Raw genomic sequence first — 24,648 nt, forward strand, 5'->3', positions numbered from 1 at the left:
CTCTGTTTTACTTGCAACAACTGTAGTTAATGTAAATAGAAAAAAGGTAATTTCACCCAAGCCAGCGTGTCTTACTTGATTCCGCTTCAATGATTTCATTTTGTACTGAAAGGTTTGCCGCCAAACTTGGGTTTCAAACCAAACCTGTTCTCATGTCGATTACAGATATTAGCAAATCATTACCAAATCTAAGCTAAGTATTGATTTAAATATTAATTCTAGATATGAAGATTTTAATTTTAACTTGAAATGTCATGTAATGCCATCCCCATTATAGATTTGTAACCTAATCAATTTGTAAACGTAACTGACTGGGAAATTCCTTCCCACCTTTTCCAAGCCGATCCTCATTTTATTATTCCTGGGCAAATCAACATTCTCCTAGGAGCTCAATATTATCTTTCTCTACTTAAGCTTGTTCAATTCCAATCATACCATAGTTCAAGAAACCCCTCTTGGTTTCATAGTCTCAGGTCAAATCCCTACTAAATCTAGTAAACGGAAAAATAATTCAAATTCAATATCACTTCTTGTTAGTAATGAAAAGCTTTCCTCTCAATTAGAATCATTTTGGAGATCCAAAGAGATAGAAGATCGTTTTTACCAACCAAGGAGGAATCTTTCTGCAAAAAACATTTTGTTGAAAATACCTTTCGTGATGACAAAGGCAGATTTACTGTATCTCTTCCTCGTAAGGAAAATTGTACTTTAGGAGATTCGTTTGCAAATGCTGAACATCGTTTCAATTTATTACAGCGTAGATTTAAGAAAAATCCTAAACTCAAGGAAGACTACTTCCATTTCATGAAAGAATATAAAGAATTAGATCACATGCAACCTGGAGATTCATCTCAGTCCAAGGTTCCATCTGAAACCTTTTATTTGCCTCATCACACAGTATTTCGTGAATCTTCCAACACTACCAAAACAAGAGTAGTATTTAATAGTAGCGCGAAAACTTCAAATGGCCAATCACTTCAATTCTTGCTACAGGTCCAGTAGTAGAACAAGATTTATTTTCAATTATAATTTGTTTTAGAACTCACAGCTACGTGCGCTATCAGGAGACAAATTTGCATTAATTCGAGATTTTTCATTACAAAGAATTCTCTGGTATGATGATACCAACTCATAAATCATTCCATATAACTTACAAACAGTTACTTATGGTTTAGCACCTTCAAGTTTTCTAGCAACAAGATGTTTGATTGAAATTTCCAATCAAAATACAGCCTCTTTTCCTCAAACTTGCCAAGTAATTAAGCAAGATTTTTATGTCAATGATCTGCTCACTGGTTGTGACAACATCGATCAGTTGAAACAATTATACAATATTTCGTTATTGCTTAAATAACAAATACAGAATTTTGCAGCATGAATGACATTCAAATGTGCCTGGTATGTTCAATGATTCTGATTAGTTCATCAAATTAGACAAGATGAAAATATCAAAACACTTGGATTGTCTTAGGATCCTCAAGGTGATGATTTCATTTATCAAATCAAACCAAAAGTTAATACTTCTTACACTAAATGTTCTGTTTTGTCAATTATTTCTTCATTGTTTGATCCTTTGGGTCTACTTGCTCCTGCAATCGTTCCATTTAAAGTGCTCATACAAGAGTTATGATGCGCCAACCTTCATTGGGATGAAGTTCTTCCCGCTCTGTTAGCAGAAAACTGGAATTTTCTGTACTCTCAACTCAAATCTTTAAGTAATTTTAAAATTCCTAGATTAGTTAAAATTAGTTTAAGTAAAAGTTATTAATTATGTGGTTTTTGTAACGCAAGTAGCAGCAGCGCATATGGTGTATGTCTTTTCATCAGATCTGTTGATAGCAAAGATCACCATTGAAACCCACTTATTGTGTTCAAAATCTAGAGTTGCTCCAGTCAAGCAAATCTCTATTCCTAAATTATAGGTGAATGCGGCTCTTCTATTATCTCGTCTATTCAATAAAGTTAAGTGTATTTTAGGTATAAGGTTTCATTCAATCTACCTTTGGTCGGATTCACTAGTCATACTTTACTGGTTGTCATCGCTTCCTAATCGATGGAAGGTATATGTCGCAAATAGAGTTTGTAAAATTGAAGAGCTAACTAAGGAATGCTTATGGAAGCACATTCCTTCAAGGGATAACCCCGCAGACATCATGTCATGTAGTTGCATGACGGATGCATTAACCTCATCACAACTCTGGTGGAATGGGCCGTCTTTTCTGAAGGAAGAGGAGAACGCCTGACCATCCAATTCGCCTGTCATTTCTTTGCTCAAGGAAGAGAAGAGGTCTAGTAAAACTAATGTGTTTTCAATTGCTCTTCAAACAGAAACTTCAGAACTTTCAAAACCATTTTCTTCATTAATACGAACATATAAAAGACCTGAATAAATTTTTTTGTTTATATTTATGAGAGGTTATATAAACCAAAATTTTTATATGAGAAAAATTAGCAGAAAGTAAAATGTTTAAATTCTTAAATTATCTTAAATACTTATGTTATCAAAACATTTTATTTATTGTTTTTTAAAACATCAATGGTACATACGCACTGAAACATTTTGAATTCTACTAATAATAAAATAAAAAATCGTAAGCTTGTTATAATAAATTTCAAAAATAAGCAAACAACATTTTAAAATGTTTTCTTGTATAGTTTTCTTTTTACTTTATAATGGTTTGAAAATGACTAATTATATGACATAAAAACAAAATTGCATTTCGCAACTTAAATTTAAAAAAAATCTAAACAGCTACAAAAATGAAAACTAACTTTGAAATTGTGCAAATATGTTTCAAAAAGTTGAATAATAAACCAAGTAGGTCATTAAGTCACTATACCCATTGTAAACAAGATAATCTTGTTTGTGATGTTCCTATTGAATTTAAATTACCACCTTTGGTTTTCATCATTTGGTTACACATTTAATTGTATCATTTAGTTACTGACACCAACACCAGAGTACACTGCTATTCAATCAAACATCTGTTTTATACAGCTGCTATTTATGTGCATTGGACATTTTTGATTTTAATTTATTGTGCAGATATTTTCTAATGGAGAAAGAGTTCTTGCTTTAAAAACATAGTACAAAAGTGGTTATAATTTAATAATAAATGAGTGGGATAATCATTTCAACATAGAAAGCTGTCTACAAATTACAAAAATCTTTTGAGAAAAATGCATTTCCAGCAGACATGTAGTGATGAAACTAAGCTTAAAGTTTTACAAGCGGGTATCCAGAGCCCTAAAAAATCTACTTGTAGGCAGTCTCTCAAAGAGAATATTTCAAAAACATCTATCTGGAAAATTTTGCATAAGGCTAAATTCCAACATTACATACCTTGTCCCATACATGGCTTATTGGGAGACGATCCTGATCTCTAGGTTTCAATTTTGTGAGACATGTTAAATAAACAAGTTTCATTTCCTCCAAAGGTCCTGGGTTCAAATCCCGGTCAGGCACAGTACTCTTCACACACTAGAAAATTGTTATTCATCTCATCTTCTTCAGAGTGATTCTTGAACAGTGGTCCCAGAGGTTAAAAAAAACGAAAAGTTAAATGAAGTAAAGAAGGTAATAAGTTGTTTTCTAAGATAATTTGGAGTTATAAGGCAACTGTCAAATTAACAGGTCATGTCAACAGGCAACAACTGTACCTATTGATATTTAGCGAAGAATCGTTTTTGAGAGGAAGCTAAATCAACCTGGTGTAATGTTTGGGGTGGTATTTTATGTTGTCGAATAACTGGGCCTTGGTTTTTTGATGGAATAGTAACTGGAGATAGGTACTTGGAGATGCTGTAAACCTATGCCATTCCGGGCTACAAATAAACTACAGCAACTTCAACTTACTTTACTTTCAACATGATGAAGCCCCAACCCATTAAGCAACAGCTGTGCAAAACTACATTGAGTTATTTGATGGGAAAATTATTGGAGACCAACGGGTAATAGTAATGCCATCCAGATCTCCAGACCTTATACCCATAGAGTTTTTCTTCTGGGCAATTGTTAAAGATAAAGTCTGTGCAATAAAACCACAAACATTGAGGACTTGAAAGATACTATTCAAAACGCTTCTGCAGAAATAGATTCCAATATAATTGTAGAAACAAGTATGCATAAGCATCCCAGATCATCTGCAGAAACATATCTACAAAGATATATCATGTACCTACATTAAGTGTTAGTTATGAATTCAATTTGTTTTTTATTCAAATAATGAACTAACAATGAGTAGTGACTTTTGGTCCACCTGGTGTATAATTATTATTTTTTAATAATTTTCAGTTGAATGGTAGTCAAATGCAGATGTAGGAATGAAGTAATTTTTTGACAGCAAACAAGGCAATGGATGATATGGTGTAAGCCGATTAGCTAAACTAATGGTAAGTAAATTTATACTAATTAAAAAGATTTTAACAAAATAATACCTCTTTCCTCAATTTAGCATTTTCAGCAACTTTAGGATCTTGGTTGATAATGGGTCTATTTTTAATTCGTCTTGCTCTATCTGCATACCGTAACGTGCTCAACGTTTCATCCTGATTGAAATCAGAAGGGCTAACACATGCAATCATTAATGTCTGTGAATTTCCTCCAAGAGAATCTACAAAAGAAAAGTAAAACCTCAGAAATATTAAAATTTGTAGTTTGCAAGTATTATCTATATAAAAAAGCTATTTTTTTTTTTTTAATTATACTAATTAATTTTTCAACAGTACATTGAAGCATACATACATGTATGCTGGCAGTAGTGGATATCCCCATCTTAATATTTGAATGGCTTTTGTTTCCAGCTACTCTGTTACATTCTACATGAATATGTTCACAATAACTATATTTTTCAACTCATGAAAAAGTACAAGAAGTTCTATGGCTTGCCAAATTTAAGTTTGTAATTTTAGCACAGCATGCAACTGAAAAATAAGTCACCATATGAACTGTATACTCATATATAATCTGTTAGGACAAGATTCTGTTATCAAACAATCAATTTTCAGAAGTAACCATCGAATAAATTATATAGTCCTGTACAAGAAGTCCTAATCTATCAGCCCATTCTTGAAATCAACATTTCAAAAAGTTTCTCATAACAAATGAAAAATACAAATTCAACTGCTCCAATAAATCAAACCAATAAAAGGAGAGAAATATTTTCACACTTCTTTAAAATATCAGTTAAAAAACAATGAAAAGAATTATTAAATGATCAATTTTGCAGATGAATCTATGAGGACCTGTTTTTTTTTCAACCTCCAATGGGCTAACAAAAAAATCTGATTAAAATAATTAAAAATCAGACGCCAATTAAATACATATAAACATTTTTGCTACATTTCATTTAAAGTTATTTCATTTGAAAGCAAGGTACAATTCTCAAATTCTTTAATAAAGCAGACTGTTACACAACTGCATTGTGGCGTATCAGAATTTTATATTAGTTTATATATTAATTTTGTTTCATGTCGCTCAAGTATGTGGTGTTAAGTGAGAACAATGCATTCATAACCATGCACACATCAGTTCGAATCAGACTTCTATACATATATTGTTTTTTTTAACTTATTTTTTTAAAATTTAAATACATTGATTTATTAATAATTAATCTCAGTCGGATTCAAATTGATGTGCCTTTCCCTTTATTTGGCATAACTCATTTTATTTGGCTATAACTCTGAAACCAATGGAAATAAGTACAAATTATGATATACTGTTGAAAAACTCTGAATGAGGGCTTACTACTGCACAATTATTACTCCAAAATACATTTTTTTTGGGATTTTGGACACTTTTGTTCCAGTCAATTGCAATCAAAAGGGGAGATATGTTGCAATCAACTAGATGTTACAACAGTTCTAAATTCAAAATTTCAAGATCCTAAACTAATCATTTTTGAGTTATGCGAGATACATACCCTATATATATATGTACACATACGTACATACATATGTCACGCTGAAACTAGTCACAATGGATTCAGGGATGGTCAAAATGGATATTTCCATTGAAATCTGAAAACCAACATTTTTTGTTATCACAATATACTTCCTTTACTTTGTACAAGGAAGTAGTAGAAAGACACATTGACATAAAATGATTTTATTACTAAAAGTTGAAATTTCCTTTGTTTTTGTAATCCTCTGCTCCATAAAGTCCACCAACAAGAAACCTTTATGGTCCCAAAAAACTGTAGCCATTGTTTTTCTGTGCTCAGTGCCTGAACATTTTCAGCTTGTCATACTGGATCAAAGTCTCATCGTCAGTAACACTAGACTTTAAAAACTCTTCCCCCTCACTGAGAAACATTAAGGCTGATGCCATTCACTGCATTTTGTAATCGTCACTCAACATTTTTAGGCCTGACATGCACACAGTTTCCAGTTTCCTAGATCTTTAGTCACATTTGTATACAGAGAAGAGCTTGAAATAAAGTTCCATTATTGTAAACCTCCGTTTTTTACAGGCAAAATCATTAACATGCTCTACTAGGCGTACAGTAGTAACAGACTTGAATCCTTGCCAAACTTCGTCATGGATGTCTGTTCACCCTTCTTTAAATTTCCCATACACTAACATCATTCCAAGTTTTCACCATACACTAGGCTCATTCTGTAATGGATTTCAACAGTGGTACATCCTTCTGCTTGCAAAAATGTACCACACTTGATGGAAACATCGATCATAATGGCCATGTTCAACTGCTCATAGCTCGGCTTAAACAGATTCAATGGAGCAACAATAGCAGAAGTTGTAGTGAGGGTGGCCCAATCACATGATGTGCAGACCTGGCTCCTGCCTATCTCTTGTTTACTTAGTTGTACGATCGGAGGTTGAAAAAAAAACAGCCCTCGTACTGATATGATTTCATCAAGTTTGAGAACCAAAAATCCAGAAATTTTGTTAAAGAATAAAAGTACTTGTTTGATCTGGTTAAAACAAAGTTTATATTAGGTCATTCTTTTTATAGCAAAAAACTATAAAAGCAACATGCTTCTAAATTATATATTTATTGTTTAGAAGCTGAAATAACTCAGCTGAAATAACCTGAATATACATCCAACCACAGGATGGAGCAGAGCAAACACATTTTTTAAACAACTAGTATTCAATGACAAAAGGGGTTATTGACCATCAGTGACTTCTGGCAGAGAACTCAGACTACACAATTTCAGTCGCTATGAAATGTAGAACAACGTGTTTGCTGTCAAATAGTTATTTAGAAATAATAATTCTATGGTCACGGTTCAATGACTTTTAAGTCAAATTTTAATATCAAACATAGAGGTGCAGTACTCCAATGTATTGAGTCATTTAAGAATACTGGATCTGGGATGAAGAAAAAACCAACTGGCCTCCCCCGTTCAGTTCAAACCCTGGAAAACAAACAGAATGAGAAGGGCAGTTTTTGCTAGACTGAAACAACCTGCTAGGTGATAGGCTGTGGCACTGGGTATGTCATATCTTTTGCTTCATCGAATCTTAGTGATTTAAAATTTCACCCATACAAAATAATGATCAGCTAACTGAAAGGGATTTTGTGCAATTCAAAGAATTTTGTGACATAATGAACACCACTCTTCCGGAAAATGCAAACAATAATGATGAGTGACAAAGCCCATTTCAATCTGGATGGCTATGTTAATGTAGAGAGCGTCGGTACTGGGCGTCTGAGAACCCACGTAAATTACACAAAAAATCTATCTACAGTTCAAAAGTAACAGTCTTGTGCAATGCCTCCAAAATAGGGATTGCTGATCCTTAATTTTTTGAAGAGGAGGGGAACTGCAGTTACAGTGACATCAGTGCGTAACATCAACATGATAAACAACTTCCTGCATTCAGAACTGGAAAGGCATCGAATGAATATGAGAGAAAAGTGGTTCCAACACAATGGTACCACACCTCACACAGCAAGAGCAACAATTGAAGTGGTTCGACAAATGCTTCCTGGACATGTCATTTTTCACGATTCAGTGATGTTTCTTGGCCCCATGCTCTCTTGACCTGTCATTTGTGAGCTACCCAAAATCAATAGTGTACATGAACAAGCCAAACACAATCTGATCTGAAAATTTCCATTTGCCAAGAAATTGAAGCTGTGTCAAATGAAAAGTTGAAGAAAGCCGTGCAGAGCTTTGAGGAGAAGCTCTGAATTTGTGTCTGACCAAGAAGGATGTCATCTTAATGACATTATTTTCCTAACATAAGTAAAAATATGTTGATTACAAAAATAAAATAAAAATACTATTTAATGTACAAATTTGTTTTCTACAGTTAAAACAACTGAAATTACTCAGTAGTAAAAAACATTTCCTCTGTTCCACCCTTTATATCACAAAGTTTAATAAGGTGCAGCATGAATATAGGAATGCACAATTACATAGAAATACCTAGAACTAAAATTCATATACATGTACAAACAACAAAATTTGTATTTTTCTTGCAAAAAAAGATTTACAAACAGCAAATCGCTTTAAATGAAATGTAAAAAATCAGGAGTGTTTTGGCTTTCCTATGCATCTAGCAGAGAAAATGATTCTTGATCTTAACAAGATACTAACAAATACTAACAAATTAGTATTAAACAGTTTTTATGTGACATATTTATCAACTAATCATGAAAATAATTCAACTTACTCATTTGTAAATTGCTCATAATATATTCTAATTGATAAGGAAAATTACAACATTATTAGCTGTGACAAAAAAAATTAAGCTTATTAAAAATTCTGAAGGTACTAGTAGTTTTTATTTAACCAGAGAATGAGTTTACAAAGACAACATAATTCTATAGTTTGTGAATAATTAACATTACGTAATTATGTAATATCTTTGGTATTATGTTTGCAATTGCATTTCAGTTTAAGAATGACTATTTGAATTTAACTACTTCAATTGAAGAGGACACATGCAATGATGTACGATTTTTGTTTCTGTTTTTCAGGCCAAAGAACACTTATTCATACACCTATACCCTACAGAATATGTTTAAAAGTATGACATATTACAACAATTTTTTTCCACAGATACATGTTAACGATATGTTATTAATACTAAGCATTGTTATGCTGCAAAGTTATCAGCTAAAACCGATCATTGATCTTGGGATGTTTAATTGTTAAATAACTATAAACAAAAAAAAAATACTATTACTATACATGTTTACATAAATATACATTATGCACAGGTATACGTATACGAGGGACGATCAAAAAGTAAGTTACACCCCCTCTATCAAACAACACATATTTGTAAGACAATTTTTTTTTATTGAAAAAAATACTTATTTTTATCTATTTTTCAACAACCAAATTTTTCTAAATACTTTTCCATACCTTATGACAAGTTTTTCAATTTCTCTCATAAAAATTTCATCCAACTTCCTTCATTCATTTAAGGACCGCTTCCTTCAGTGAAACATGCTCTCCTTCCAGGTCTCGCTTGAGAGGACCAAACAGGTCGTGGTCACAGGGTACTAGATCAGGACTGTAAGGCGGATGAGACCACACTACCCACTTGAATTTTTGCAGCAACTCCTTTGTCACATGAGCTGAATGAGGAGTAGTGTTCTTGTGAAGAAAAACAATCCCATCGTTCAATTTTCTGGATCTTTGAACTTAATGGATTTACGTAAATTTTTTAAGTCCCACAGTAAGATTCGGCATTGATTATTGTTCCTCAGGGCATAAATTCACTGTAAACCATTCCCTCAGAATCGAAAAAGACTATTAGCATAACCTTTCGAACATGTGGGGATGTTTTCTTTTTTTTGGATGCAGCAAATTTTCGTGTCTTTATTCATGTGATGCTTGTTTAGTCTAAGGAGTGCAATGGAGCACCCAGCTCTCATCCCCTGTGATGATTTGTAACAAAAACTGTACTGTAGGACCAGTCCTACAATATCAGTGAAGAAAAGAAAGAGGATACGCAAAACAAAAATTGGCATTTGTGGTTGTCGGTCAGGTCAACAGATGTGAGACCCAACATGCACACATCTTATGGTAACCAAGCTGATCGTTAAGTTGATAGTTAAGTTCACTTGCAATCTCTCTAATTTTAATGCAACGGTTACTCAAGATCATTTCATTCACGCATTCCGTGTTACCAGTCTTGTTGGCTGTTGAAGGACACCGAGCCTGCAGTTCTAAGATTTGTTCTTCCATTTCTGAACATTTGACACCATTTTGATCATGGGGCGTGACATTGCATTCTCACCATGTACCTCAGCAATTGGCAATGAATTTCACAATGTAATTTTTCCCCCAAAAAATTGGACTACAGAATGCACTTCTATGCTGGATGAATCCTCTAGAGCACATGCCATATTGATGACACTATACATGTACTGAATGTGTATAGAATTGCTGCTGGGGGAGCATGAAGACAACACAGCCACCAGTGCTACCACCAAAAGACATTAATATATCTTTTTTAATTCAACTACACAGCAAGGGTATTAACTTATTTTTTGATCCACCTCTTTTACATCAATAACAAGAAATGAGCCAATCTAGTGTAACCTAGGTTTAATACCAAAAATTTGGGCTTATTATATAATACCCACCCCAGTTAACCCTACTTCCAAAAACAATTTAAAAAGTTAAAGCTCCATCTTCACCACCAACACAACACATTTTTAAATATATATAACTAAGAGAATTTTTGTTCTGCTGTAGGGAATTTTCAATCTTTGGCACACTGTTTGCTGTTTCAAGTTCTGTTGTTCATATATAAACAGAATTAGAGGTTTTATTCTTTTATAATTCATTGTCAATTAGTTTTTAGTGACCTTATGAGTTTCTGTTAAGTTTGTTACTCGTTTCTAATTAACACAATGGACAAAACCCCACGAAAGTGGTAAAAAATTGTTGCTCTGTCCCAACATACACAAATGACTCAAGACAGATTGCCAGCGAGTGTAGTGTGGAGTTAGGTAAATGAAATCGTGAAAAGGTTTAGGGAACCACATTCCATCTCTCCAAAAAGAAAAAGAAAATGTGAATGGAAAAAGAAAAAGCAAAATTAATTCAAAACTGTCAGCTGTTGACCATAATAGGAACCTGAGAGCCAGCGGGACTAATGTTTCTAATATATCAGTTCGTAGAAGATGGCAATGGGAAGGACTGCTCGGAAACACAAAAAGAAGCAATTACAGACAAAGATTACGAAAACAAAAAGACTTTAATGGGCAAAGGAACATACAGAATAGACTATGAGATGTGGAAAAGTTATTTTTTCAGATGAGATTCATTTCTTTGTCCAAAGGAAGAGAATAGCTTACATTCAAAAATCAGCAGATGAGAAGACTACTACGCCAGCATTCCTGCAACAAGCTCCCAAACATCCAGCCAAAAATATGTTTTGGGGATGTTTTCCACATTAAGAGCCAGGAGCACTTACGTCTGTGAATGGGATTTTGAAATCGAACCAATACATTAACATATGCCAAAGAAAAATAGTCGCACTTATGCAGAAGAACCCAGAACTCATTGGTTGGTTTTGAGATGAATAAAATTCTTGTTCTTCCAACGTAGTGGAATCAAACACCAAAGAGGATTAATAAGATAAAAACAAGGGAGGCTCACAAACTATTCCAAATTTGAGTTTGACTATTAAATATTTTTTCTTTAAAAAATAGAATTTTCTGGAACAAATACTGTGTTAGGATTAATTTGTTCACCACTGTTTGTCAATGTGACAGTGAGAATAAAACCAATAATAAAAACAAATTTCAAACTCAAAATAACTCCATAAGTTTATGATAACATGTTAAAAAATTTATTACAGTTAACACTGGTGGTTGTAAATCTAACTGAAATCAAATATTTTCATTAGTTCTAATCTTTATCCATCTTTTGACTATTTATACGTTACCATAAAATATGAATTATTAGGATTAAACAAAAGCTGGTTGTTCAGCAATTGTTCTTTTTGAATATTAAAGAATTTTAATATCTTTCTAATTCAACAATTGTAATCATATAATAGGAAACCTTTATCACTTAATGGTAGGTGATATTAAGTAAGATTTTTTAAAATTTAAAACAAAATTTGCATTCAGCTGAAATAAATCATTTATTTTTGGTGCTTTTTTTATTATTCTAATATATCCTTTGTTAACAAATTAATATATAAATTATTTCACTATTCTACCTTTTATTCACAGATATGCATTTGATTGTATGAGTTTATCTTTATGCTCTTGAGGGCCAGGGGTAATTAGTGATAATCAGTATTTTAACAGAATTTATAAAAAGCATTGAAAGAGGCAATTTCTCCTAGTGCGGATAGTATAAATAAAAGTATGCACATTTTTTTTATACTTTCTAAACAGTGGTAAGATATTTATTTTTTCGGCAACAACAAACTTCACAATATCTTATATTTGAATCTCATATTTGTATCAAAATACAAAAAATTTGTATAGAGATTTAAGGATAACTTACTAGAAAAATACATGACAATCAAATTATGTACATCTAAAAAAAAAAAATCATACTTACAATTTCCCTAAAAAATTGATATCTTTTTGTAAGTTAATAAATAATTAAAACAATTGAAAAACTTGAAATATATTAAGACACTGTCTGTCAATCCAAGTTCTGACAAACAAAAATATTTTCTCAGAAGTCCTAAACTGAAAATAGAAATTATCCAGCATGTATGCCAAATTTGAAATCTACACAATGAACAGCTTGTAATCTGTGTCAGACGTAAGGGTCAGTTAAAAGATACCAACCCATTTAAAAAAAGCTAATGATTTCACATCAAAGTAAAAAAAAGCATGAAAATAAATATTTTAATCAATTCACTTAATTTTAGTCTACACAAATTATATACTAAATTCATGCTGGAAATAAGAAGTGTTAACATACCCTGAAGTAGTCTAGTTAATTTACTATCTCTGTATGATATATAACTATGGTTTCCATCACCAAGAGCAGATATTACATTTCCTAATGCTAGTAAACCTTTGTTTATGTTTACACCTTCTTTGAATCTTTCTCCTGTTGTTTTTGTTTTCTTTGGTCTTTCAGAACCGGCTAAATCAACCAAATGAAATTTTGCTGTCATTGCATCATCAACGTTATCTTTTTTATTGAAGTTTAAAGAAATTGTAAAAATTGCATGGCTACGAGATGATTGCGGATTCATTGCTGTTGCACCAGTGGCTCGACATAAAGATCCCTACAAAAAAAATCAAAAATATACAATCAAAAACATTTTACTCCTAAAATTGCTTTAAAATACCATATTTACTAACATATTTTCAACAGAAAAGATGTCTTAAAGTAGGAGTGCATAAATTATGCGAGAAATAAAAAAAAAAGAACTTTACATATTTGAACTTTATTTATACCCTATATATTGCAATACTTTGGATTGGTCACTATAACTAATTAAGTTTAAATTATTACACTTAACTGAATGCAACTGCAGGGTTTCTAAGGTTCCAGTGATGATGTTTTTCATTTCAAGCTTGAAATGTAAAAAGATGTTTGATAGCTTGAAATGAAAAAAAAAACTAACATTATCATTGATGTATGGCAATTATGCATAATTATGTTAGTTGCAGATTAATGTGTATAGTAATTTGAAAATACAACTTTTTATTTGAAAGTACAACTTCTTACCTTACAGTCATTGTCACTATCAGCCCCATTCTTGGTTGTTATATCCTCACAGTCATCTGTGACTCAGTAGGCAAGCAGATGTCATCCTCTATATCCCTGTTTTCTCCACATATATCTCTGTATATATATATATATATATATATATATATCCCTGTTTTCTTGAAATTTTTTTCAATAACTGATGTAACTGACCTTCAGTGCCTGAAGGTCTAACACCATTTAATGTTAGCCATTTTTTTCCCATCTCATGTGTACTTTACTTATTGGATTGCAAACGTCCATCTTGAATGCAGCTGGCATCTGTGTCCCTTGAAAAGAACATATGCCACCTGTTGATTGATACATCCATGGGCTGCAACACTGACGTTAATCTAGCCATATCCGCTTTTGCTTTTTCAAAGTGGGACTTTTAACATTATGTGAGACGTGTGACTTAGCTCTGTTTTTTGCTTTTTCATCAGGTGTTTGGTGTATTTTTCAGTTTGGACATTAGGCAAAGTTTGGCATTATTTTGCTGGATGTTTTCTCAACTTTATTGCCATAGCAATAAGGTACATAATGTTTATCCACTTTTCCTGTCTTGACAGGAAAGTTTGCTGTAGTAAACAAGGACTTAGCAACGATCATCAGGTGAGTGGTGTTTAAATATTTTAAGTGCCATTGAGAAATCAGGGAGAACTTTCCTTGTGCAATATTTCTGTTACACTTCCTCATAAAACCGATCCCTCCTGGTTCTATCCCGATCCCAACCCCCTTACCCTTTTCCCCCTTCATACAAATTTTCAACCTCAGATTTGGGGTGATAAATTTTCACGACCCCCCTCAAAATAGTGTGTGGTGTGTCTACAGATGCGGGATTCACCCCACTAGACAGTTTTGAGGGTTATAGAACGATTCTGACAAATGAAGAGAACATCCCTCCCTTTGGTGAAGGCGCCATCAGGACCGTCTAAACAAGCACAAAAAACTACTGTTAAAAATGCTTAGTGCAAGCAGGGAAAGAAAAGACTGTGCCAAGCGTCCTCTGAAGAGGAAGAGGCACTTCTAGATAGTGTTGACGACCTGGTAAATCAGTTGGGTATTTGTTTATTCACCCTTAACAAAACTTAAGGGCTGGTTTGCCTGTATATATTGGACAACATAAGAAAGAACACACAAAGATCTTTAAGGCACTTAAAGACACGTCGCCGCCAATAGTTAGCATCACACAGGCAATGCAGACAGACCAGGTGAAGAGCAGAGATATGAAAAACATCATGGAGAAAGACATAGATGATATGCTATTAAAATTAGTGACTAGAAGATGGTCAGCAGAAACGTTGAAGAAACTGAAGCATATTGAGAAGATAGTTGAAACAGGAGACTTTGAACAATTGTTTGATTTGTCTGAAAAGCGACAAGAAGGGCGCTCAGTGTCACAAGCAGGAATGATCGTTGAACTACTCCGCAAGCACGAGATCAGACCGGAATGTCTCAAAGATGACACTACTATTATGGGTCGAGCAGCCCCACCAATTAGCAAATAGTGCTGCTATACAGTGCATTATGCAACAGTGGAGGGGGAGCAAAAAGCGGTGGAATCGATGCTGTTGAAAATTAGGACAGTGTTGAGTGAGTCACAGAAGCTGACAATGACCATACCTGAGGGGAAACTTGGAATGGCGATGGAGAATGATAGCTTATACAGGCATAGGAAGAGAGAATTCTATAGTAATATTTCCTTCCCAATCAACTGCTGAGGCACAAGTTGGTAAGAGGCCAGGGGTTGGAAGGTCCTCACCGGTGATAGAAGAGAGTAAAAACTATTGTGGTGAAAGCAGTCAGCAAAACATATGCAGATTTACTTAACAATGAAAGGGTATGTAAAGAAGGTAGAGGTGGAAGACATCCTATCACTTAGGCAAAGACCAAGAGAAGAACTCTTATCAGAGTTAAGGGCGTACAGAAGGCAGAGGAGTTGAGGATAACTTTGTGGAACAAGGCCGCTGACCTCCAACAAGTAGACTATAGATCGAGAGGAAGTCTGAGAACCATTGTCCATATTAAGGATATTGAAAAGAAAACATCAGAACAGGAGATTCAACACGCGATGGCACAAGTGATGGGTGAAGAGGAAGACTAAGATCTCTTCGGTTAACGACCTGCATATGGGGGATAAAAAAATGCCACAGTCATCGAGCAGCTGTAAATATTACTCTCAGAACCATATCAGAAGAGGGTGGGTCCAAGGCTGTGTTTATGTAAAGGAAGCACTGGATAAATGTTACAGATGCTGGGGAATAGGTCATGTGGCAGTGAATTGTCAGGTAGTAGACAGGACGCAATTGTGCTTAAATTGCTGGTATAGTACACTGGGCACAGGTGTGCCCAGTGTAATATGTAATAAGGAGGGCCACAGGTTTATAGATTGTGGACAACAATGAAATACATCCAATTAAACAATAACAGATGTAGGCAGTCTGTGGTCCTCAGTTGGGAAATGGTCCTACGCTACCAGGTTAATTTTCTGTTATTGACGGAACCAAACTTGGAGATGATAACTGGTCCGGTATGTTAGTGGATCAAACTATAGCAGCGGCTATCGGTTTCCCAACTGCTGGGATACAAATAATCGAGAGTGGCTCCGGAAAAGGATACGTGCAGAGGGGGTTTTGGAGATAGCATGGTGTTTTCTTGCTACTGCTCACACATAGCCAGTATACTGAAGTTTTTACTGGCTTTCTGGATTCGCTGAGTGAGGAGATCCGCAGGCACAGAGGATGGAGGATTGACAGGGGATTATAACGCTAAGTCCCCTGAGTTTGGTGGCAGCATAAAAAGTACTAGAGGGACACTATTGTGCAACTGCATTGGCTCTTTGGGGCTAGCTTGTATAAATGAGTAAGAGACCACCTTTTAAAAGAGGTCCTACTAAGTTAGTGTTTGACCTGACCTTTGTCATGGCATTTGATCACAGGTTCATTCTGTTTAACTCCTCTGAGCAAGTACAAAGCTGAAATGGGCTAAGAATTATAATATCAAGAACTGGTTGTACAAGGTTTGCAGCACGGATAGGACACAAACTGCTGGAAGACATCGTACCAGATGGTTAAATAGCTATGCGGATGACATTCTGTTGCCCTGACAACAGACACACTTACTGGTGGACAACTGAACTGGAGGAGCTTAGCAGGGGTGCTTGGCGTGCCCATCAAATATACCAGCGTGCTAGAGGTCAGAATGACCAGGGAAAAATACGTTTGGCATATGTCAACTACAAGACAGCTAGAAACTGCTATCGAGTGGAGATAAAGAAGACTAAAAAGAAAAAGTGGAAGGAACTGATGGACGATATTGATAGGGATCCTTGGGGTAAGGGCTATCAAATTGTAAAATCGTAAGTAGACACTTTGGTCCTAGATTACCGGCACTTCAGAGAACAAAACTCAAGAATGCATTGAAACCCTGTTTCCCTTGTCCCAGGATCCTGAGCATAAGGAAATGATGGATATAGAGACAATACCCTTCAGATTGATGAACAGCTAGAAATAGAATGAAACTGAAGGGCCCTGGACTAGATTGTATCCCAGTGGAGGTTGCGCCGGTCACAGTACTGAATGTTATGAATAGGATCCTCATTGAAGGAGGCATTCTTTCCACATGGAAGGAGTTAACATTGGTCCTCAGTGTAAAGCTTGATTGAACCTTGAGCCTATTGACAGTTATATATGATAAATAATGTGCAAAATTTTTGAGAGGATGCTGTCGATTAGGTTGACTGAGAAGACACAGGAAAAGGGAGAATTCCATCGACATCAGAACGTCTATTAAAAAGCACTCTATTGTTGATGCAGTGATGATTATTTCGAGAGTGACTTGTGGGGCATCAGAAACATGGTGTACCAGAAGTATCCCAGTACTGGTAATGCTGGACATTAGTAATGCATTCCACGTTCTGCGCTCTCAAGGATTCAGGGGGTACCTTCAAAGAGTAATCCAGTTACCTCCATGAAAGAACGCTGGTATATAAAATGAAAGATGGTGAACTGCATTTCAGAGTTATATGTGGGGTTCTCAAGGTCTGTCCTAGGCACCCTGTTATGGAACTTAGTTTATGACGAGGTGCTAAGAGTTGGATTTTCTGGGGGGGGGGGGAGATCTTTCCTGATGGCATCCGCAAATGATCTTGCATTATTAATAGCAGCAAGGACAGAGGAGCAGGTGATCACAGCAGCAAATGAAGCTACTGGATTGGTACAAAACTGGTTTTTCAATAAAGGGCTCTATATGTCACCTGACAAAACAAGGGTTGTGGCAATGATTGGGAAAAGGAGGATTACTCCAATTACCCTTAGAGTAGGGGAACATTTGGTGTCCACACAACCCATGGTAAAATACTTAGGAATCAGGATCAACCAAAGGAAAATGTTTACTTACATCACACGTTTGAGAGACTAGGCATAAGGTGGAAAAAATGATCGCTGCGATTAGTAAACAATAATGGGGCCTTGGACAGCCAACAGACTTTTATATGGGCATATAATTACTCAATACTGCTCTACTTGGTGCCTGTAGGGCGCCAGTAATAGACACCAGTTGGAGGGGCTACAATAAAGAATATGACTCTCTGAGTAGCGGCAACATACAAATCTGTCTCAACAAGACAGCCTTGGTTGTGGCAAGGGTCATAACTCTCCAGCAGCTGGCACAACATCGAGTACAAGTGTACGAGGGGAAAGATGCCAAGGAGTCATATGAGGAGAGGAGATGTTAGATGACTGGCAGCCTCATTGGGATACAGCTAATACAGGAAGGTGGACATACCAACTGATATCTGACATACGGTCCTGGTTCGGGACAGGGTTTGATGGGCTAAGTTATTGACTCACCCAATTCCTGACCGGACATGAGGTCTTTCTGATGTACGTTCTTGGAAGAAGCAGGGCCAATGATGATGTGTGCTCTTATAGTGATAGTAGAGACATGCCCAAATATATAGTTTTTAGATGTATCAGATGGGCGAGCGAACACAATCAATGTGAGCTTCAGGTTGGGCCACTCAGAGTGGACAACATAATTAGCAGTATGATCAGCAGTGAGGGTCACTACAATATTATATCAAAATTGATCACCTCGGTAATGCATCAGAAGGTCTAGGGAACAGTTGACCAAGAAGAGGATTGAGAGATTAACTGTTGGCATGCCACGATGTGTATGAAGGTGATCTCCACTCCGAATTAAAGATAGCTATAATAAAGCCCTCTGTTGAGGTGAAGAGAAGGGCCGCAGAGCTAGAGTGAAGGACAGTCTCCTGCGGACTTATCGTTCATCTGTGCTTGTACGGATCGGCAGCGGCATTGATGCACAGGGACTCTGGATCCCCCCAGGAGCTGAGTAACACTTAATTGTGGTTCTGGAGGGGGTGAGTTGGTGAGGTGGTTAGGTTTTTAATCAGTAGAACACAGGTATACACATATGCACATTAAGGAAGAACATGTCAGTGAAAAGATAAACTTCATGGCAGAAACTGCCTTGAAATTACTTGTACAAAGTGGTTGCCTTCTATCAGCATGTCCATCAGCATTATATGTTCATGCGGAACATATAGTGAACCTGTAGTTCACTATATCATGTGGAACCTGTAGTGATCCAACACGTTTGTAAGAGATGGACAGTTTTCAAAACAAAAAGGAACTTTAGACAGCCCAGTACACCTGGTAATCATTTCCCATTTTTTTTACCCAATACATCATCAGTTTGCTGGTCATATACAATTTTTCCTTGCCAGCATGAATACCAGCAGGAAACTTTAACCCTTTAGCTATGGTTTTCCTCTGGAAAATGACAATGGCAATTTGCTTTTATCAGCAGTAATTGTTAGCATCAAAATGCAATGTTGTTTTTCTGCACTGGATATAATTATCAGCACAGTCGACTTTCCCTTTTTCTTCTATTGTGGTTGCTCAGCACATCGAAGTACACTGGCATCTGATCTGCACTGCTGATATGTGACAGTGGATATCTGATCTGTTCTTTTGACACAATCTAATGACATGCTGATGGAAGGCAACCACTTTGTACAAGTAATTTCAAGGCAGTTTCTGCCATGAAGTTTATCTTTTCACTGACATGTTCTTCCTTCTCAATAACTGCCCAAAAACCCATCCCACACTGGCTTTGAGCTCATTGTGTGGAATCCCTCTCATAACAGACAAGTTCATCCTCTAGTTCTGGATAATTTCTATATTAGGCCCTGAAAAACGTGGCAACAAGATTTTGCTTCAGTTTCCAAAAATATCTCGTGAGATTCTGATACACCAAATTCCCTCTCAGTGCTTAATTCCTATTCTCAGCAAAATCAATTAAATGAAGGATTTAAAATTTTACTTTCAACAGTTAATGAAACACTTTCACAAACTCAAGGCTTACTGGTCGCACAAACTGCTAACTGAAAATCACCATCATGTTACAATAGTTAAGTTTTCTAGGAATATTGCTGTTCACCAATTTTTTACCATGTGAAAATTATGATAGGGTTAAAATCAATACAGTAAATGGCGTTAAAAATTGGAGTGAGGAAACTATGCATAAGCGAAGATAATCTGAGTAAATATGATAGTTAATCAAATTAATCTCAAAGACAAACATATACATAAAAAATTTTGCAAAATCTAATTATTTTTGTAAATATTTGTTATTAGTAAAGAGAAAAATCTTATAGCAAATTAAATTTCAACTATACACTCACTATACAATCATTGATTTTATTTATTTTAATTTATTAAATCTTATAATATTAACGATACTTAAGTATCAAAACATTAGGATTACCTACTAGCCTTGTGGATTCATTTAAAGGGATCCACAAGCTTCCCACACAATGGGAAAGAATATTTAGAACTTCAGGGATACTACATAAATATTTTTTATATTTACTGTATACTAATAAATGTTAAAATCGAAAGTCCCATCTATATTTAATGACCTCCTAGTATTTTAGAATATTTTATAAAGGCTTGTTACAAAATTAAAAATGTTAAATGCAGAGAAAATGACAGTAGAAATAAGCAGGTTTCACCTTCCACCCAGTCATAATCAACATCACATCACTTCTGGTTTAGCAATTTGTCGAATAAGATTACATTTTTCATTCACCATATTCACTGGATCTGGCACCATGTGAATTTGGCTCTTTCCCTAGTCAAAATGACTGCTATGAACATGTCATTTAGTGAACAGGAGAGGATCACACACTTTTAATGATGATGAGCTTTGGTGAGAGTTGAAGCTTGTGAAGTACTTAACACTTGTGAAATACTTCACAAAATGAAATTTGTAAAGTATTTAATGTAACCCTATTTCAAAAGGTATATTGTCAAAAACCATCAAGTAATTTAATAAAACAGGGAACAATAAGGAAAAACCAGGAAGGCCTAATCTGCAACAAATATAAATAATCGTTAGAGATTATAAAAGTATTTATTAAGAATCCTCATTTCTTAACTCTAACAGCAGTGCGAGAACATAACATTAGCCAAAGTTCAGAGATTTGAGTTTTAAAAAACTGAAAATTTCAAACTCTTCAAAATACGTTCGGTGCAAGAACTTAATGAAGATGACTAGTCCAAGACTTGAGTTTGCAAAATAATGATGAACAATATTTGTGGAGATCCTAATTTATTAAATAAAATAATTTTTAGTAAGGCTAAATTTTTTTTAAGTAGAATGTTAATCACCATACTTTTTAATATTCTACTGATATTAAATACACACACCATCCAGTCAAAATAAATATGTAGGTGAAATGTGAAGGTGTTGGTTGACAGTTTATAGGTCTATATTTATCAAAAAAAAATAAGAGGCTTTGCTTCTTGACCATATCATTCCAAACATTATTCTCCCCAACTTCTAAAACATTTGGTGGCTCCCCCTCACTTCGGTCTTCAGGACATGAAATTTATATTTTTTGCCAAAAGATGGATTGGCTAAAGGGGTCAAATAGAACAGAGATCATGTGATGCCACCATTGGATTACTTTCTATAGGGCCACTTAAAAGGTACTATTAATCATAAAAGCCCCAAGATGTCAATGATTTACAAAATAGAATTAAAGAATCGGCACAAAATATCACTAAGGAATCATTAAATAATGCAGTATCATCCTTTTACAACAGAATGGCACACTGTCAAACAACATAAGGAGGACAAATTGAACATTTAAGGAAATTAGCAAACATTATGTTTAAGTAATTTCTTTTAAAATATTTATTTGCTAATATACATTTAATCATATTTTTATAAATTTATTTATTTGCAATAATAGTTCCTTAAATTATCAATGTAATTGTTTTTTAAAATCCAAATTTTATCCATCGCCATTTTGGGTACAGACATCATACCCAACTTTTTATTTATACCATTTTTCTTGTCTTAAAAGCGATCTTTAAAATAATTTTCACACAAACTGTGTTGTCCTCAAATAACAGAATTTGAGTTACAACCCAGGCCACTCTGTAAGAAGGGGTTGGAATTCTTTTCTCATCAGATGTAATGTAGTGGACAGATACTTTATCCTGAAAGTTAAGAGTATTCTATCTAGAACACAGTTTTATAGTTATTTGGAGTTTCCATACTTTTGGCTCATTCTATATATTATACATAGTTTAACACAATGACTGTGGTACAGCACATACATGTAGCATAATAGGCAGTTGCTATTTGCTTGTCCGTTTGCGAATTCCAGTACAGTGCTGAACAGTGAGTTATAACTCTTGTGCTGTACAGGCCTAATTGTTGCTGTATTATACTTGATGACTGTGCGTTATGGCACATAATGTGCCGTATGTAATGAATATTTTATTTTAGTTATAATTAAAAATGTTTTTTTAAAATGATATTATTAGTCAATGATATCTCTCAGAAAACATATCAACTAACTCTAGTTGAAACAGTTCTTTTATTCACATTCTTATTTAGCATCTATTTGTAATTATAAGTGTAATTTTGTTGGATTGTTTCATGCCAGCATCACTTCTATAAATTTTTTTACAATTTTTCTATACAGAATTTTTTTATTGTAATTTATAATGGTATATAAATAATTTTATAGTATCATTTTAATAAAAATGAAAAATAAAATTAAGAACTTTATTATATAAATGGGAAAATAGCATCCAATATTTATGAACTTAAAAAAGCTTTTTCACAAAGACATCACAAAATAATATGTTAAAAAAAGCAATTAAGTCAAAAATAAATCCGTTTATTAATTATGGGATAATTTGGATGATGTTTACAAGCAAACATCATTTATGGGAAGTGATCATTTAAACATTTTATGGGAAGTGATTCAGACCCAATTATCTGAAAATAAATTTTATGTTTCGTCCAGTTTATATAAAATATACATTTGAATGGATGTCTTATTTAAAGAAAAATATTTCAACATATATTTAATTTAGGAATAATAAGATGACAAATCAAAACAGTGAGTAATGGATTAGGTGATTTAATATAATTAATCTTGCATTTATAAGATTAAGTAATATTATGAATGTTTTATTGAATAATTTATTGAACTTGTGATAAAAATATATGAAAAGGAAATAAAATTGTCAAAAAGAAATTAAAATCAATGTGATACGAAAATCCAAGGTCAAACCAGTTCAGCAGATAGAGTTAATCCATATAAAAACTACATGTACAGTACAAAACCAAAGATGGGCCAATATGCGCCGTAATACATAGTAGGTAATTACTATACAGCATCATAATTGCCCGTACAGCAAGATGGTTAAGTTCCCTATTTTATCCGCCGCAGCAAACATGTTAAACATTCACCATCTTAGCTCACAGTTCTAAAGTATAACCAGTAAATGGTCTTAATCTAACATCAATCACTACATTAAATTCAGCTTACAATTACCTAAAACAATATAGTTAATGTTGCCTCAAAATTTGTAGCGTTTGCAGTGGACCATGCAAGCTTTACACCAACTATAAAAATATGTATCACACATTGCTAAAAATAGCTTTTTTCTCATTACACTGAAAAAATAATTTTTAATAATTACCTTTTTCTTTATTTATTAATGACAAAGTTTAAAAAAAAATTTATGCCATATTGTTTAGCAGAAATTTTATCATGATATGGTTAATTTAACAAACTATTAAAATAATTATTTAAATTTGAAATAAAAATTTTCACCACACTAAAACCATGTGCTGAAAGAGAGATTCCTCTCCAGAGGGTTGCCTGTAAGGATAAGCTGTTTTTACCCGCAACAAATTTTTAAGAAATAAATTAACCAAGCAACTAAAAGTAGCAGCTGAAAATTTTAAACAAAAACAATGTTTTCAACTTTTATAAAAATCTACAGCATTTCAAGTACTCACTTGTTGAAGGTAATCAAATGTTTCTTTAGTGCATGTAATTATTCTTTCAGTTAGATTAGGTATACAAATTCCTCTTGTATCTTCTCTTATATCAACTACACTACAATCTCTTGGACGATCAGATAGAAGATCATATAACTGTTCTTGATATAACTGAAATAAAAACAATAATATAATTAAATAGACAAGTATTAAAAAATAGATCTGCATACCCTATTTAATAATTTAAACTCTTAAGCAATATAATATATAAACCCTTGAGTGGAGTAAAATAAAGACCTTTAAATAAGTTCCCTTCATTTTTTTGTCTGAAGAATTTAAAAACCTCTAGATGGAAAACAAATTTTTCCATCTATAAAGTATCTTAAATATATACGATGTATATTTATTTATAATTCTGAGTCTGTTGAACTTGTCAAAATAGTCCCCCCTACATGAAATCTGGAGTGGTTGTTATTAGTAAAGTTCAAGGGGGCTAGCTATCAAAGCTAATAAATTTCTCCAATCTTTTATTCCATTTGTTCAAACATTTTTAATTTCGTCTGTTGTGCTGCTCGACAGCATCTTCCTCGCACTTTTCGTCACCCCATCCACATCAGCAAAACACTTTTCTTTCAATCATCTCCTCATTCA

At 34.1% G+C, this 24,648-nt stretch overlaps 1 protein-coding gene across 1 annotated transcript in view; it reads right to left on the minus strand.

Annotated features, from left to right (window-relative positions):
- Nucleotides 1-24,648, minus strand: part of Klp3A (kinesin-like protein 3A) — a 78,801-nt gene that overhangs the window by 37,986 nt on the left and 16,167 nt on the right. The window contains exons 4-6 of the mRNA XM_075365374.1: nt 24,016-24,168; nt 12,883-13,195; nt 4,438-4,613 (exon numbers count right to left, since the gene is read on the minus strand). Coding sequence (XP_075221489.1) covers nt 4,438-4,613; nt 12,883-13,195; nt 24,016-24,168 — 642 coding nt within the window. The remainder of the gene's footprint in view (nt 1-4,437; nt 4,614-12,882; nt 13,196-24,015; nt 24,169-24,648) is intronic.

This window comes from Lycorma delicatula, chromosome 5 (genome assembly GCF_047948215.1).
Source record: "Lycorma delicatula isolate Av1 chromosome 5, ASM4794821v1, whole genome shotgun sequence".
Classification (NCBI taxonomy): domain Eukaryota; kingdom Metazoa; phylum Arthropoda; class Insecta; order Hemiptera; family Fulgoridae; genus Lycorma; species Lycorma delicatula.